This window comes from Dendrobates tinctorius, unplaced genomic scaffold, assembly GCF_039654945.1.
Source record: "Dendrobates tinctorius isolate UK_male_01 unplaced genomic scaffold, ASM3965494v1 ptg000058l, whole genome shotgun sequence".
Lineage (NCBI taxonomy): Eukaryota > Metazoa > Chordata > Amphibia > Anura > Dendrobatidae > Dendrobates > Dendrobates tinctorius.
The window spans coordinates 20,973,624-20,991,497 of record NW_027361726.1 but is presented as its reverse complement, the minus strand read 5'-3'; the positions used below and the strand labels follow the sequence as shown (position 1 = coordinate 20,991,497).

At 44.5% G+C, this 17,874-nt stretch overlaps 1 protein-coding gene across 1 annotated transcript in view; it reads left to right on the top strand.

The window, feature by feature from the left end:
• UNC79 (unc-79 homolog, NALCN channel complex subunit) overlaps positions 1 to 17,874 on the top strand; it is a 191,532-nt gene that overhangs the window by 151,596 nt on the left and 22,062 nt on the right. The window contains exons 34-44 of the mRNA XM_073578106.1: positions 3,994 to 4,077; positions 8,196 to 8,298; positions 8,378 to 8,518; positions 8,600 to 8,638; positions 11,519 to 11,631; positions 11,712 to 11,797; positions 13,808 to 13,981; positions 14,206 to 14,274; positions 14,370 to 14,480; positions 15,437 to 15,541; positions 15,936 to 16,013. Coding sequence (XP_073434207.1) covers positions 3,994 to 4,077; positions 8,196 to 8,298; positions 8,378 to 8,518; positions 8,600 to 8,638; positions 11,519 to 11,631; positions 11,712 to 11,797; positions 13,808 to 13,981; positions 14,206 to 14,274; positions 14,370 to 14,480; positions 15,437 to 15,541; positions 15,936 to 16,013 — 1,103 coding nt within the window. The remainder of the gene's footprint in view (positions 1 to 3,993; positions 4,078 to 8,195; positions 8,299 to 8,377; positions 8,519 to 8,599; positions 8,639 to 11,518; positions 11,632 to 11,711; positions 11,798 to 13,807; positions 13,982 to 14,205; positions 14,275 to 14,369; positions 14,481 to 15,436; positions 15,542 to 15,935; positions 16,014 to 17,874) is intronic.

The window sequence follows — 17,874 nt, the reverse complement described above, 5'->3', positions numbered from 1 at the left end:
TCCTGAGTTACATCCTGCATTATACTCCAGAGCTGCACTCACTATTTTGCTGGTGCAGTCGCTGTGTACATACATTACATTACTCATCCTGAGTTGCATCCTGTATTATACTCCAGAGCTGCACTCACTATTTTGCTGGTGCAGTCGCTGTGTACATACATTACATTACTGATCCGGAGTTACATCCTGTATCATACTCCAGAGCTGCACACACTATTTTGCTGGTGCAGTCGCTGTGTACATACATTACATTATTGATCCTGTACTGATCCTGAGATACATCCTATATTATACTCCAGAGCTGCACTCACTATTCTGCTGGTGTGGTCACTGACGCCCCCTCCCCCGAGGAAGCAGTATTCACACCGTGAAACGAGCGTTGGGGTATACGAGCCAGCACCTTATCCTTACCAGGACATGATGGGTATGTTTACATAGATACTCCTTTCTTTCTCTCTGATGGACCTTGTGTAATACATGTGCAATTAGTGCACTCAGTGGTTTCTCTGCTCTGACTGTTCAGCACTTGTTTTCATGATCACACAGCAGTGGTGCTGTGGTGGAGTCTGCTACCTCAGCTGATACAATTAATTTATGGGCAACTGTGCATGCAATTGGACTCTGGGTTGATATGGGCTGCACCCTCCACCATAGCACCATTAATTTATATTACTAGGGCATAGTGCAATACAATATACTACAGGACTGATCACCCTTAAGCATAGATTCCTCGGCACAGCTCATTTTGCACACCAAACTATTTCTGCAGTGATCCTCAGGGAGATAACATTAACCGTTTGGTTGCTGGTTTGTTTCTTTCTATTGGTTTCGGGTTACAAACTTACTGACCAAGTTATTTTAACAAAATTGTCTTGTTTCTCTATTATGTGCCTGTTTACCTATAATAAAATTTACATTTTTTAGATGGATCTGGACTCTGTTTTCCTCTTGTTTTTCCAGTATAAGTGAGAGTCGTCTCTATCGATTGAGACTTTATGAGGCAATATATCTGTACTTACAGCTATGAATTAAGAATGGTTTTTTTGGAGTTTTTTCTTTACATATGGTGTAGTCACTGTGTGCATACATTACATAACTGATCCTGTACTGATCCTGAACTACATCCTGTATTATACCCCAGAGCTGCACTCACTATTCTGCTGGTGCAGGCACTGTGTACATACATTACATTACTGATCCTGTATTATTCTCCGGAGCTGCACTCGCTATTCTGCTGGTGCAGTCACTATGTACATACATTACATAACTGATCCTGTACTGATCCTGAACTACATCCTGTATTATACCCCAGAGCTGCACTCACTATTCTGCTGGTGTAGTCACTGTGTACATACATTACATTACTGATCCTGAGTTACATCCTGTATTATATTCCAGAGCTGCACTCACTATACTGCTGGTGCAGTCACTGTGTACATACATTACATTACTGATCCTGAGTTACATCCTGTATTATATTCCAGAGCTGCACTCACTATACTGCTGGTGCAGTCACTGTGTACATACATTACATTACTGATCCTGAGTTACATCCTGTATTATATTCCAGAGCTGCACTCACTATACTGCTGGTGCAGTCACTGTGTACATACATTACATTACTGATCCTGAGTTACATCCTGTATTATATTCCAGAGCTGCACTCACTATTCTGCTGGTACAGTCACTGTATATATACATTAAATTACAGATCTTGTACTGATCCCGAGTTACAGCCTGTATTACATACTATCAGAGCCGACGTTATGGGGGAGGCAAACTGGACAGTTGCCCAGGGAGCCCAATCATTCAGAGGCCCCCAGCCAGTGGCGTGACACTATTAGCGGCAGGCCACGCGGCCGCTGTGAGGCCCATGGTTCAGGGGGACCCAGTGCCAGTGCCTGCTCCGGGCACTAACCCCCCGACATCTCACATTCAACTGTATCGGCATGCCGAATCAGGTGAAAGCAATGATGGAGAAGGGAAGCTTCCACTCCCTCTCCCATCATTCTTCCTCAGTGTCGCGATGACGCCACTTTGTGCCAGGCATTGGAACTGCTGAGGAGACACGCTGCGGAGACTGAAGCTGCGGGGGAATGGAGAGAGGCGAGTATGTATTTATTTTTTTAAATCAATGAGTACATTGTGATGACCATAATACTGTGTGGAGGACTAAAGGGTGTGCATTATCCTGTATGATGGACTATGGGGGTCCATTATACTATATGAAGAACTATGGAGGATGCATTATACTTTATGGAGGACTATGGGGGGGTGCCTTACACTATATGGAGGACTATGAGGACTATTATATGGGAGTATAAGTGGGGCCCATTATACTATATGGAGGGCTATATAGGTTTCATTATACTATATGGAGGGATGTGTGTGGACCATTATAATATTTGGAGTTCATTGTGGAGGTCATTATAATATTTGAAGGGCTATTTGGGGGCCATTATATTATATGGAGGGCTATGTGGGGCCATTATACTGTTTGAGAGCAAATGTACAGTGTAAAGGTTTGTGTGGGGTTCATCGTACTGTGGAGGGCTGTGTGGGAGCCATTATACTATTTGCAGTGCTGTGTTTGGTACATTATACGCTGTCTCTGTATGTACTCCGTCCATGCATGTGCATTATGCACAGTATGGGCTCCGGCCATGCATGTGTCTATATATATATGAGCTACATTCATGCATGTGTCTGTATATATGTGCACCGTCCATGCATGTGTCTGTATGTATATGCTCCTCCCATGCATGTGTCTGTATCTAGGTGCTCTGAATACACGTATCAATATGTACATATGTGCCTGTACGTATGCGCTCTGTGAATACATGTATCTATATGTATGTGTTCTATGTACAGTATATGTGTGCATGCTATGTGTATATACATGAGTGTGTAGCATGCAGTTTGTGTATACGTGTGTGTCACATACTGTGTGTGTTAAATACACGTAGCACAGATGGAAGTCCATAGGAGTAAACATCATTAATTTCCCAGCAAAATGCTGCCTCTTGTTTATGCTGGATCCAAAATCATTGTTCTCAGCAGCACATTGCCCGGTATAAACTGCAGATGTGCTGCTGATAACATGATACTGTATGGGGACAGAGTGATCTATTAGTTATTGTTCTGTCCCCATCATTCTTGCTCAGATGCTGTAAAGAGCCCGGGAAACAAGCACAGAAGGACTTGAATATTGTCAATCGCGCTCGTTTAACGGCCTGAACTCAGCGCATGTAAATGCAACGTAAATGTTTCTATGGGATGTTGCAATATGTTAGCATTTGGGGTCCACTTTTAACTTTTGCCCAGGGCTCCACTTTGTCTAAAACTGGCACTGCTTACTATATACAGGGTAAGTATTGTAATGTATGTATATAGTGATTCCACCAGCAGAATAGTGTGCCACGCTGTGGAGTATAATACAGAAGAAGGTAACCAAGGATCAGTACAGGATCAGTAATGTAATGTATGTACACAGTAACTATCCCAGCAGAATAGTGAGTGCAGCTCTGGAGTATAATACAGGATGTAACTCAGGATCAATACAGGATCAGTACTGTAATGTATGTACACAGTGACTACCCCAGCAGAATAGTGAGTGCAGCTCTGGGGTATAATACAGGATGTAATAATACATTGGCAAAACTCGACCGCCTCTTTATTATAGGAAATAAGCACTAATGTTTGTGAGGAGCATAGGAAGCCAGAAGTAGTTTGTTGTCTTATATTCTGAATGAAAGTAGACCTGACTGGTATTAATGTTATTAATCTTGACAGTTTCTACTTGTAGGTATATTATATTAGGTGTATGTCATATTACAAGACTCGTTACTACCAACAGGTGGTGCTATAGAGTTCAAGTCCTCTTTTTCTCTGAAGAGGCAATTTGCATACTTGTAGGTAGTAATTTTTGTTTTTCTCATGTGTGAAAATGAATAACAATATTTAATTAATCTGTGATCACTTTTTGTTCTTTAGATGATCCTAAAGCAGCACATGAAGTGTTAGGAAGCATCTCAGAAGTGTCGATGGGAAGGACGAGCATTCCTTATATTCAGATAGGTAAGTGATAAGTAATGAACAAAGAGTGGGTGTATGTCATTTGGACTGGCCATGGGGTCCGTCAACATGCCCCATTAACCTGCTGTGCTTTATGTTCCCCCCAGAGAGCATCGATTTACGTTGTCCAGCATTGGGGATTGTCAAACACATGATACACTGCTCAAAAAAATAAAGGAACACTTAAAAAACAGAATATAACTCCAAGTAAATCAAACGTCTGTGAAATCAAACTCTCCACTTAAGGCCCCTTTACATTCAGCGATGCACCAGCGATCCCGACCACAATACGACCTGGTCAGGATCGCTGGTGCATCGCTAAATGGTCGCTAGTGAGCTGCCAAAGGCAGATCTCACTAGCGATGCAGCAGCAGCGGTCGGCGGTCGCACTTACCTTTCAGACGCGGCGAGGGTGTCCGTCTTCCGCCCGCGTCTGTGGCTCGCTCGTCGGCGCCAGCAAGAAGCCGACAACGAGAAATGGACCAGGATGATGTCGCGCGATCAGCGATAACCAGTGGGGGAGCCGGTCGGAGGTAAGTATCACATGTAGCGATATCGCTAGCAATATCGCTGCTGCGTCACAAAATCGGTGACACTTTAGCGATATTGCTAGCGATATCGCTATGTGTAAAGCCCCCTTTAGGAAGCAACGCTGATTGACAATCAATTTCACATGCTGTTGTACAAATGGAATAGACAACAGATGGAAATTATTGGCAATTATCAAGACACACTCAATAAAGGAGTGATTCTGCAGGTGGAGACCACAGACCACATCTCAGTACCAATGCTTTCTGGCTGATGTTTTGGTCACTTTTGAATGTTGGTTGTGCTTTCACACATGTGGTAGCATGAGACGGACTCTACAACCCACACAAGTGGCTTAGGTAGTGCAGCTCATCCAGGATGGCACATCAATGCGAGCTGTGGCAAGAAGGTTTGCTGTGTCTGTCAGTGTAGTGTCCAGAGGCTGGAGGCGCTACCAGGAGACAGGCCAGTACACCAGGAGACGTAGAGGGGGCCTTAAAGGGGCAACAACCCAGCAGCAGTACCGCTACCTCCGCCTTTGTGCAAGGAGGAGCAGGAGGGGCACTGCCAGAGCCCTGCAAAATTACCTCCAGCAAGCAACAAATGTGCATGTGTCTGCACAAACGGTTAGAAAACGACTCCATGAGGATGGTCTGAGTGCCCGACATCAACAGATGGGGGTTGTGTTCACAGCCCAACACAGTGCATGACGCTTGGTATTTGCCACAGAACACCAGGATTGGCAAATTCGACACTGGCGCCCTGTGCTCTTCACAGATGAAAGCAGGTTCACACTGAGCACATGTTACAGACATGACATGACGTGAGTCTGGAGACGCCGTGGAGAGCGATCTGCTGCCTGCAACATCCTTTAGCATGACCAGTTTGGCAGTGGGTCAGTAATGGTGTGGGGTGGCATTTCTTTGGAGGGCCTCACAGCCCTCCATGTGCTCGCCAGAGGTAGCCTGACTGACATTAGGTACCGAGTTGAGAACCTCAGACCCCTTGTGAGGCCATATGCTGGTGCGGTTGGCCCTGGGTTCTTCCTAGTGCAGGACAATGTCAGACCTCATGTGGCTGGAGTGTGTCAGCAGTTCCTGCAAGATGAAGGCATTGAAGCTATGGACTGGCCCGCCCATTCCCCAGACCTGAATCTGATTGAGCACATCTGGGACATCATGTCTCGCTCCATCCACCAACGTCACGTTGCACCACAGACTGTCCAGGAGTTGGTGGATGCTTTAGTCCAGGTCTGGGAGGAGATCCCTCAGGAGACCATGAGCCTCCTCATCAGGAGCATGCCCAGGCATTGTAGGGAGGTCATACAGGCATGTGGAGGCCACACACGCTACTGAGCATCTTTTCCTTGTCATGAGGCATTTCCACTGAAGTTGGATCAGCCTGTAATTTGATTTTCCACTTTGATTTTGAGTATCATTCCAAATCCAGACCTCCATGTGATATTCATTTTGATTTACAATGATAATTGGTATGTTTTATTGTTCTGAACACATTCCACTATGCAATGAATAAAAATTTGCAACTGGAATATTTCATTCAGAGATATCTAGGATGTGTAACAACCCTGCCGGCATCACTGCATGGCCTCCTATCCCCCATCAGCCTTACTCACTACTCCCGGCCATGCTGTGAGTTCTGTCTTCTGCCGGCTCCATGCTGGGTGACGCTTGTCTCCTGCCTGCTCTCTGCATACTTCCTGGCTGTGTGCATAGGGGGGCGGCGCCAGCACTCTATGGTTCTTATAGAATCAGTGTGCACCTGCCTAAGATGTTCCCAGCCAAATGCCAAGAGGCCTCTGGTATTTAAGGCATCCTTGCCTATAGGAGGATGCCTGAGCAACTATTTCCCTCAGTCAGTGGCTTGCTGCTGAGGTGCCAGGTCTTGTCCTGTTTCTGCCTTCTGTGGGGGCTGCATACCCAGATCTGTTTCCGTGTGCTTGTGACTTATGTCTCCGCCTACCTGAGGGCTGCATACTCAGGCCTGTGTCTTTGTCCAGTATTTACTTCCGTGTCCGTCCTTGTGATGTCCTATTCCTGTATCTTATCCTTTTCCTGTTCCTGTTCCTGACCTCTGTCTGTAGTCTCCTTGTCTGTGACTCATTTCCCTGCCGTGTCTATCCTTGTGTCCTCTCCGTCTGCCTGTGCTCCGCACTCCTGCGGCTCTGCCTGTGCTCCGCATTCTTGTGGCTCTGCCTGTGCTCCGCACTCTTGCATCTCTGCCTGTGCTCTGCACTCTTGCGGTTTTGCCGGGCTCTGCACTCTTGCAGTTCTGCCTGTGCTCTGCACTCTTGCGGTTCTGCCTGTGCTCTGCACTCTTGCGGTTCTACCTGTGCTCTGCACTCTTGCGGTTCTGCCTGTGCTCTGCACTCTTGCGGTTCTGCCTGTGCTCCGCACTCTTGCGGTTCTGCCTGTGCGCAGTTCTGCCTGTGCCACGCTTCTGCTGCTGCAGAACCTCTTGCTGCAGCTCCTCTCCGCATACCTTGCGGTTCTGCTTTGCTCCGCTTCTGCTGCTGCAGAACCTCTTGCTGCAGCTCCTCACCACATACCTTGTGGTTCCGCTCTATTCCCCTTCTGTTGCTCCTGCTGCTGCAGAACCTCTTGCTGCAAACTGCAGCGCCTCTTCGCAGCCTTGCGGTTCTACCCTGCTCCACTCCTTGCGGTTCTTCTCTACTCTGCAAATCTGCGGTTCTGCTTTGCTTCCATTCCATATCTTGCGGATCTTTGTCCTACCCGTCTGTATTGGTTCCTAGTCCGTACCGGCTTCTCCAGTGTAAACAGGTCCCAACCTGTTCCCTCATACCTGTCTTGCCTGTCCATGTTTCTGCCCTTCCCAAGTCCATCCCTGCTTCTCCTGTCTGAACAGGTTCCTACCTGTTCCCATAAAACCACTAATTCCTGTCCATGTCTCTGTCCTTCTCGAATCAGTCCCAGTTCCTCCCCTTCCTATATCCCACTCATACCTGCCTATGTTCCTGCCCTACCCGTACCGGTTCCGGTCCCACTAGCCGTGCCCGCCTGTCCTGCCTGAGTGCCAGCCGTGTCCGCCTGCCAGAGTCTCAGCCGTGCCCGCCTGTCTGCCAAGAGTGCCAGCTGTGCCTGCCTGTTTGCCAGTGTCTCAGCCATGCCCGCCCGCCTGCCTGCCTTTGTCTCAGCCGTGCCCGCCTGTCTGCCAAGAGTACCAGCCGTGAACGCCATTGTATCTGTCATGCCTGTCTGTACTTGCCCGCACTACACATAGTGTTTTGTTCCCCAGTGGGATCAGCAGCCAAAGCCAGACACCACCCTGTAGTGGTACCTGGCAACTACCTGCCGCACAAGCCTGACCTGACCATCAGAGGCTTCAGTGAACACCACGGTAGCTGCTTAGTCACGCCCCTCCAGGGTAGTCTGGTTTGTGGCACAGTGTGGCTACACCCCCACGCTCTCGCCAACCAGTCAGGGCGCGAGCGTTACAGGATGTGATATTTTAGTGTTCCCTTTATTTTTTTGAGCAGTGTATATTCCTCAACAAATTCCCTTTTTCTATGTAGTAGCACATTATAGGTTTTTTGTACCATATTTTTTTCTTTTTAGGGGCAACTAAGTCCAGCCTCCTGTCCGCTCCCAGCATTGTCAGCATGTTTGTCCCAGCACCCGAAGACTTTTCTGATGAGCAGCCTACGGTAATGTCTGACAAGTAAGTGCCTAACTGTAAACAGGACCTACTTGGGTGACCTGCAGCCCCCAGGTATCATCGAAGAGGTGTATTGTTGCAGGTGTCATGACTGTGGGGCCATCCTGGAGGAATATGATGAAGAGACCCTGGGGCTGGCGATCGTGGTTCTCCTGACATTCATACACTTGAGCCCAGATTTGGCTGCTCCCCTGCTGCTTGATATCATGCAGTCTGTTGGGAGGTTAGTGCCTTCTAGAGCCACCACTGAGGAGCATAGAGGGATTATGTGGCTTCATTAATGGCCCAGTTTCTTCTCTCCTAGGTTGGCATGCAGCACCAGCTTCTCTAACCAGGCAGAGAGGTAAAATTATCCAGCGTCTTTTTCAATTTATATTTCTAAAAAAGTAGAAAATGAGCAAAGGCATCAGCTCAGTGAGAGTTCCAAGTGTCGGTTCCACTGTTTCCTCTATGTGCTGCAGCCCCTCACAACCTTTGATGTGAAGATCTTGTCCCTGCCTTTGATATGGGCTCACACAATTAACCCTCTTACTATGTAACCTGTTTTGGCTCCTGCCTGCTGTCAGATATGTGACCTGTTTTAGCGCCACCCCCACTGTCTGATGTGATCTGTTTTAGCTCCACCTCACTTATGGACATGTTACCCTTTTTTAGCTCCACCCCAATTATAAACCTGTGACCTGTTTCATCTCCACCCCCGCTGTCAGACATGTGACCTGTTTTAGCTCCACCCCCGCTGTCAGACATGTGACCTGTTTTAGCTCCCCCCCTGCTGTCAGACATGTTACCTGTTTCATCTCCACCCCCGCTGTCAGACATGTGTTTTGAGTTCTAACTGTATAATGGTCTTCTCATCTCCCACAATGCATTGCTGACTTGTGAAATTAGCTTGGAATGTGAGTGAAGGAGAAATCATCATGTAACTCAGTAGCGTAGAAGTAAAGCAAAGTTTCTATCAGAAGCAGAGTTCTCCTTCAATAAAGCTTCAGTTACTGCACTATGATTTGCTATGGACATCACATGACACAACAATAATTAATGGCTCCCGGTAGAGTTTCACACTAATGATAAGAATGATTTCATCCTTTTAATTAAGTCACAGTGAAAGATTTGTAGATGTGAATGTCGCTGGCAGCCAAGACAACAAAGCAACCTCTAACCCGGGTGACGAAAGGCAACTAAAACTCGGCAGTAATTCACCTCCATGATTATGTCAATGTCAGAAGAGGAGACTTGTGCTCATCTCCTAATAATCTGAAATTAATTGCTGTTATCTTGTATCAAACAAAAGCTTCTAAAAGGGAGGAAACGCAGGCACGTTGTCTTCCCACACGGTACAGACATGGATTGGGCAATGGTGCAGTGTGCCAGTGGTGGATCTCCCCTAACTGGTAGGGACGTTCGTGACTGCACAACCAGAACGGTGCAGAGCCTACGGATTGATGGAGCCTCATGAGTGCCATGACATGCATGTAATCATTACTCCATTCAAAGTAAAGACACGAGACCCCCGTCACTTTGTGGAGCTCAGAAGTTTTATTTATTTATTTGACTCATTTATATAGCGCCATTAATTCCACAGCGCTTTACAGACATTATCAGCACTGTCCCTGATGGGGCTCACAATCTAAATTCCCTGTCAGTATGTCTTTGAAATGTGGGAGGAAACCGGAGTACCCAGAGAAAAACCACACAAACACAGGGAGAACATACAAACTCCTTGCAGGATTTGAACCCAGGATCTCGCCTTTATTATTAGGTGCAACGTATTTACAGTATGGTATCGGCTCTTAAAGGGTTTGTCCACCTTTTGGGGACAATTTATTTGTCTTAAATACATGCAGTTGGGTTTCACTAAATTTTTTGCACCGTATTGCTTTTCCAGGCTCTTTGTTTTCCTGCATATTCAACTTATGCTCGTAAATCAGCTGAGAACAGCTCAGAAAATGACAGATTGACGAGTTACAAACCCTGTCAGCCGGAGTTCACTGATGGGTTCTCAGTTAACTCATTCAGCAGCTAGGGATGTTTAGAGTAACACAAAGGCTACAGAAGGCACACTTGCATGATTCTAAATGGAACTCAAATAGATGCAAAAAACATGTAAAAATACATTTTAAGGTAGCGCTCACTGAGGGTATTAGGGAACACTCACTTGGCTGCAGATAGACCAGGTCCGACACAGGCTTTTTCATATAACGTAGTCCATACGGTTTATTGTGCAGCAGAAACCATAGCAACATGAGGAAAACGATAACAGTCTTACAGCAGACGAAAAGGAATGTTCATAGTGGAGCTCCACTCCCTTAGCCCTGTGTTCACACAGGCTGTGCTTTATCCAGCAAACAGGCGCTACAGTCTTTCAGACAATTCCCCCCTCTGTCTGGGGTTACCTCTTAGCTGCTTCTCAGTCCTGACGTCCCTTTCCTCCTGGGGACTGGCCAGCACTCACAGGCTATTACACACAGGCCACACACGGTCAGCGGCGTCCACATGTGCGCATCAGGAAGGTAGCACACCTTCTAGCACGTCGGCCTTCTGGGACCTTCCACACGGACCAATCAGATCCAGGCATTCACTCATGTGACCTACCCTGGTCACCTTATATGGTCTGTAGCCACGCCCACAGCATCACATGGCTGTGACCTCATTGCAGGTCCTTCACAACCACACACATAGGCTTTACTTCAGACCCACTCCCCTGGGTGGGTTTGTAGGTGACTGGTTCCACCCATCTCACCAGCCACCTGGAAGCTCTCCCTAATACAGAGTAACAAACCCTCAGCAGAATATCTGCTGATTAATAGCGGTTCCAGCTTCCATCACAAGGCCACCCACCTTGTGATACATAACGGTCATTTACCATCCTTTCTCCATTACAATAATGGATATGCCTGCGTGCATGACCCATGCAGCTCCCCCTAGCTGTCACAGCGGTCACTGCACCACAACATGAAAAAAATAATAAAATTCTCCCTATAAGGCCGGGATCACACAGGCGAGAAACATGGCCGTGTCTCGCATGTTAATACCCGGCACTGCTGCTGGCACTCGAGAGCGGAGCGTGCGGCTGCATGTATTGCTATGCGGCCGCACACCCCGCCCCAGAGTGCCGGCGGCAGTGCCGGGCATTAACATGCGAGACTCGGACGTGTTTCTCACATGTGTGATCCCGGCCTAAGATTGATACTTATCTCATTATCCCTCTGTGCTTCATCCACAGTATGATGATCCCGGGGAACGTGGCAGGGGTGGCCAAGCAGTTTCTGCGCTGTGTTTTTCATCAGTTGGCTCCCAACGGAATCTTTTCACAGCTGTTCCAGAGCAATATCAAAGGTGAGGGATCGGAGTGCACGCATCCTGCATAGCCTTTCTCGCAACATTCACTAGTCACTCTCCTATTCTCTGTTTTACAGACGGCAGCTTCTTACGCACATTAGCAGCTTCTCTGATGGACTTCAGTGAGCTCAGCTCTTTTGCCGCCTTGAGCCAGCTACTGGAAGTAAGTGACGGTCAGAGAACGGCAGCCCGGATGTTGGGGGACATAATATATTAAGGGTGCCCCCGTACTTTAAAATTAAATGCCAATGATCACAGGGTGGGATAATAAAAAACATCCGATACGCACCACCCAGACTCTGCTTTAGCTATAATGTCCTGTGGTCACATTCTGAGTGGGTTTCACATGACCACTGCAACAGATCAGCGATTGTGGATTGTTGTCAGTGGTCTGAGCCCTTGGGATGACATAAGCGAATGCAGCGAAGCGGCCCCAGTCCAGGAGGTGAGTACAGGGTTTGATTTCTTTATTACCCCAGCCTGGGCCTGTTGGCAAAATATTATAATTAATAATATAATGAGTAACATCATTTAATGTACACATATACAAGTACAACAATTCAAAAATATTTTAAAAAGTACTAGTGAAAATGAAAACCACAGATCTTTTAGATGACTGACTATTATTACATGCAGGTTTAAATGAAAATAAATTAAATCCAAAAAACTAAGCTTAAAAGAATTGAGGAAAATGATGAAAGATGTGCAAAATATACATTCATAGCAGCAAATAAGTCATTTGAAAAATGCAATAAAAATAGTTTATGAGTTAAAACTAAAATAATAAAATAGATATAGTTACTGTACATAAAATACCAACGAATCAGACAAACACACATGATATATTACCTAATTAATATTACAGTCATGTGCGTATATGGATTGCTAACACCTATCATCAATTACTACATAGAAACGTACCAAAAAAGATGATTGCAAGGCAAGACTTAGATAACACAAATATTGGAAAAATTCATTAAAAACCATAATGCCAAAACATAGGGAAAGTGGGGAGGACAATACACTCATTATCTAGAATCACTCATAGACGTGCATAGCCAGATGGTAGAAAATACCATAGATCATTGAGGGGTTAATATCAATCAAAAAATATATCAGCCTGAGCAACATAATTAATATATCCAATAATAGCAGCGCCTGCCGCCAAACAAATGCTCTTATCCTTCCCAAAATGGGATAATCACTCTGCCAATATATTAATTCTCTAACCTATGCATGTAGAAAGCAACACCTCCTCACAATAGTGTTAGGCTGTGTACATAAGATACAATTACCTCTAGAGTATCCACAGTGATGTACCGCTGCCACCTGGGGCTGCACGTCCGCCCCATCTAGATTCACTCATAGACGTGCATAGCCAGGTGGTAGAAAATAGAAGGAGACCGAAACGCGCGTTGGGGCGGACGTGCAGTCCCACGTGGCAGCGGTACATCACTGTGGATACCCTAGAGGTAATTGTACCTTATGTACTTGGATATGCATCCTGTTTAGGCAGCATTGTATTGGTACACAAGCTAACACTAGTGTGAGGAGGTGTTGCTTTCTACATGCATAGGTTAGAACATTAATATATTGGCAGAGTGATTATCCCATTTTGGGAAAGATAAGAGCATTTGTTTGGCGGCAGGCACTGCTATTATTGGATATATTAATTATGTTGCTCAGGCTGATATATTTTTTGATTGATATTAACCCCTCCATGATCTATGATATTTTCTACCACCTGACTATGCACGTCTATGAGTGATTCTAGATAGTGAGTGCATTGTCCTCCCCACTTCCCTATGTTTTGGCACTATGGTTTTTAATTAATTTTTCCAATAAAACTTGTAATTTTAATATCTAAATCTTGCCTTGCAATCATCTTTTTTGGTACGTTTCACTGTACATAAAATGAAGCCACTGAGGTCTTATTAAAAAGAGAAAACCAAATAGTAATAAAATTAATATAAAAATAAGAGAAAATGTATTGTAAAAAAAGGAAAAGGTGTTGCTGGAAATGTGCAATGCTCCCCCCCTCCAAGAAATACACAAAGCTCAAATAATAGATTTCAGTATTAGTTTGTTTATCCCAAAAATGTGAAAATTTGCTGCCCCTTCTTATGCACAAAGACAGAGCAATGATCACTATCAGAGTCCTATTACTTTTCAGGGGTTGAATAACAAGAAGAATTTACCGGCTGGTGGTACGATGTTGAGGTGCTTGGAAAATATTGCCACGTTCATGGAAGCTTTGCCTATGGATTCCCCTAGTAACCTGTGGACCACCATCTGCAACCAGTTCCAAACCTTTTTCACAAAATTGCCTTCTGTCCTTCCACTAAAGGTAAAGACATTTTCTTTCCTCAGTGGTTTACATTGCATATTGCAGTACCGCCGATGGCCACCAGATGGTGCATGTCAGAAAGTGTCTTTTGTGGACGGCTCTGTGGCCGGATTCCTGGATTTTGAGTAAATTTGTCACCACATTCTGCTCTGTGGCTGGATTCCTAGATATTCATGTTGACCTCTCAGATTCTGACTAATCTTATGACTGTTCTTTGCTGCCAGTGTTCCTTAGATTCCAGTCTGCGGATAATGATTTGTCTTCTGAAGATCCCGACATCTAACGCCACCAGAGTAAGTGCAGTCCACCCTGCTCGTCTCACGTCTTTATGTAAGTGTGGGGCATTGATTGGACTGCTTGTGAAAACATCATCAGCTCCCTATTACAGAGTCTGCTAGAGCCGTTCTCCAAGCTGCTGAGTTTCGTCATTCAAAACGGGCTGTTCACCCTGGCGTACCTTGTCGAGCTCTGTGGGCTTTGTTACCGAGCGTTCACCAAGGTGGGTGGCAGTGATCAACATAATTCGTCTATAAATTTACTTCTGGTTGTTATCGGAAACCGTCAGCAAGCCTGTAGATGAAGGCGGTCAGACCCATGTGGTGTAATCACTCTGCCGAGCTCAGGGAGGCGCTGCCTTCTCTCCTGCCACCCGACTACAACTAAACACGTGCACAGGAGAGGTGATAAGTGTCTGATCACTGGAGATCGGCAGTTGTGCATTGAGTCTCCATTGCTTCGATCTCTGTGAGTCTGCTAGGTAATAACTAAAGCAGCTGCATACATACAAGACTCCAATTAAACATGAAGCATAAGTCCCCAGTCTGGCTGCAGGTTGGAGTAGCAGTAGCCATCACCTATTCTGTGTGTATCCTTGCTACGATATCCCCAACAGTCTTTCTCCATCCAGCTTCCATTCTGTATGGATCCAGCTTCAGGATTTATGCTTGAGTGCAAAAATGGCAGCAAGCCGGTGATTGCGAGATATAAAAGAAGTCAAATAAGAAAAATTGAGATCAATGAGCGACCTGCAAGGGTCAGCGACTTTACAACCGGCTTAACTAATTGGAAATTATGTTAAAGCAGCAGCTGATCGATGGTATTGATCGGAGGTGGGCAAACTTGGGGCTTCATCTCAATGATTCACGGCCTTGTGTGGGATTGTGCAGGACAGTATGGCTGATCTTTGCGGTTATGTAAGTCTGTCCTGTTGTGGAGGGGCACTGGATATGGTTCCACTTGTTGTTTCTGCCATTGATGGAGGCGAATGATGTCTCCATGCCACCTACAAATGATTGATGCCGCTTTGTGCCCTCTAGACTCTGATCCAGTGACCATGTTGGTATTACATGGTCGAAACACCAAAGCCCTACAAACCTCCCCCTACCTGTAAGGCCTGAGCTCATGGTAAATGGGGACAGGCAATTTAAATTTTTACGGGGCAATCTTGAATTGCAGGAACGGGACAAGTACTACCTGACCCGCAGTGTGATCTTGGACCTGCTGCAAGCCTTGAAATTAAAGTCTCCCCTGCCAGACACCAACCTCCTTCTGCTGGTGCAGGTATGAAATGCTTCCCCTGTGAGGGGGATGATAATTACTGTGAGAATTAAATGGGCCATTTCATCAGCAGCTCTCCCCAGCGGAAGCTCTTTTATGTGCTGAGCCCTTTCATTAAATTAAAGGACCAGCGTTAAGGATCTGTATTTTTCATCTGAGCTCATGGGATCGTTTCTAAGCAAATGTGACCTACTTAAAAGAAGTAGAAGAATTAAAGTGCACTTGCCACCATCACACAGGCCGAGACCAGGCGTCAGATATTCTCTGCTTTGTACTTCTTTCTATTTTTGATGGCACTTTGGCCACCAGGTAGCTCTTTTTTGTGCCTTATGTATTTAGAATAACCCTCCCAATCTTTTTTTTTTTCTCTTGATATTGACTCTTGTTGTGTTGTCAGTTCATCTGCGCAGACGTTGGAACGAAGTTGTCAGAGTCGACGATCATTCACAAGCAGATGATTGCGTCATTGCCCTCGGTGAGTGATGATCTGCAATAAGTAGATAATGAAACAGAAGTAAGATGTTCTGCATCAGCAAAATCCTGCTCTTTGTCCACATGGGGCGCTGTGGTGGAGATAGATAATATATGAGAAAGGTAGAAAGGATGCAATGAAAATATTAAATGGATGAAAAAGAAAAAATGTTATGAGATATATAAATGGATGGACAGATCATCTCCATCCTCCATGACTCCAGCGCTGTCAGTCTGGCAGTACGGGTCAGCACATCTGTCCGTCTCTTCACTCCTGTGTTTGTGTTGCTGTCAGGCATATCAATCTGTGAGACAGTCGAGTCCAGTTCAGAACAATGAGTATCTGCCACATTATCATATCACAGGAAGTATGCTCATGGTGGGACCTTATACACACTTAACCTCTTCCTATCTGCCTGGAGACAAGCTGCATTAACCCCTCCTCTGCTGCATCACTGCTCTTCTACATGAAAAATCTCTGTGGCTTTCATATGAACGATAATCAATATCTATTAATTATGGGACATTGCTGCAGGCTGCACTAATGTTATTATAAAAAGTCAATGTTGGAATTCCTGCTAGCCTCTCTTGCTAATAAAAAATTAGTCAGGACTTTGATAATGTCAGGATAAAAATGGCAATTTTTAAATGGATGATCTCACTGGAAAATGTCAAAAGTAATTTTTAAAGAAAATTTAGCAGTTCAGAAATTAAATAGGAGCAGTATCTTTATGAAGTCCACCTCCAATCGCTAGGACAACATGCTAGGCTCATGTTCAGTCATCTTACTTCACAGCTTGCTACTAAATTATTGTAATATTTTCATCACCACCACAATAAAATAAAAAAGAGTCTGCGTACTGCCCTTATGTACAAGAATATAACTACTATAATACTGCCCCCATGTACAAGAGTATAACTAATATAATACTGCCACATAAACAAAAAATATAACTACTATAATACTACACCCATGTACAAGAATATAACTACTATAATACTGCCCCTATATACAAGAATATAACTAATATAATACTGCCCCATAAACAAAAAATATAACTACTATAATACTACACCCATGTACAAGAATATAACAACTACTGTAATACTGCTGCTATGTACAAGAATATAACTACTAAAATAATTACCCCTATTTTCAAGAATATAACTACTATAATACTGCTCCTATGTACAAGAATATAACTACTATAATACTGCCCCTATGTACAAGAATATAGCTACTATAATACTGCCTCCTATGTACAAGAATATAACTACTATAATACTGCGCCTATGTACAAGAATATAACTACTATAATACTGCCTCCTATGTACAAGAATGTAACTACTGTAATACTGCTGCTATGTACAAGAATATAACTACTAAAATAATTACCCCTATTTTCAAGAATATAACTACTATAATACTGCTCCTATGTACAAGAATATAACTACTATAATACTGCGCCTATGTACAAGAATATAACTACTATAATACTGCCTCCTATGTACAAGAATATAACTATTATAATACTGCCCCCTATGTACAAGAGTATGACTAATATAATACTGCCACATAAACAAAAAATATAACTACTATAATACTACACCCATGTACAAGAATATAACTACTATAATACTGCCCCTATATACAAGAATATAACTAATATAATACTGCCCCATAAACAAAAAATATAACTACTATAATACTACACCCATGTACAAGAATATAACAACTACTATAATACTGCTGCTATGTACAAGAATATAACTACTAAAATAATTACCCCTATTTTCAAGAATATAACTACTATAATACTGCTCCTATGTACAAGAATATAACTACTATAATACTGCCCCTATGT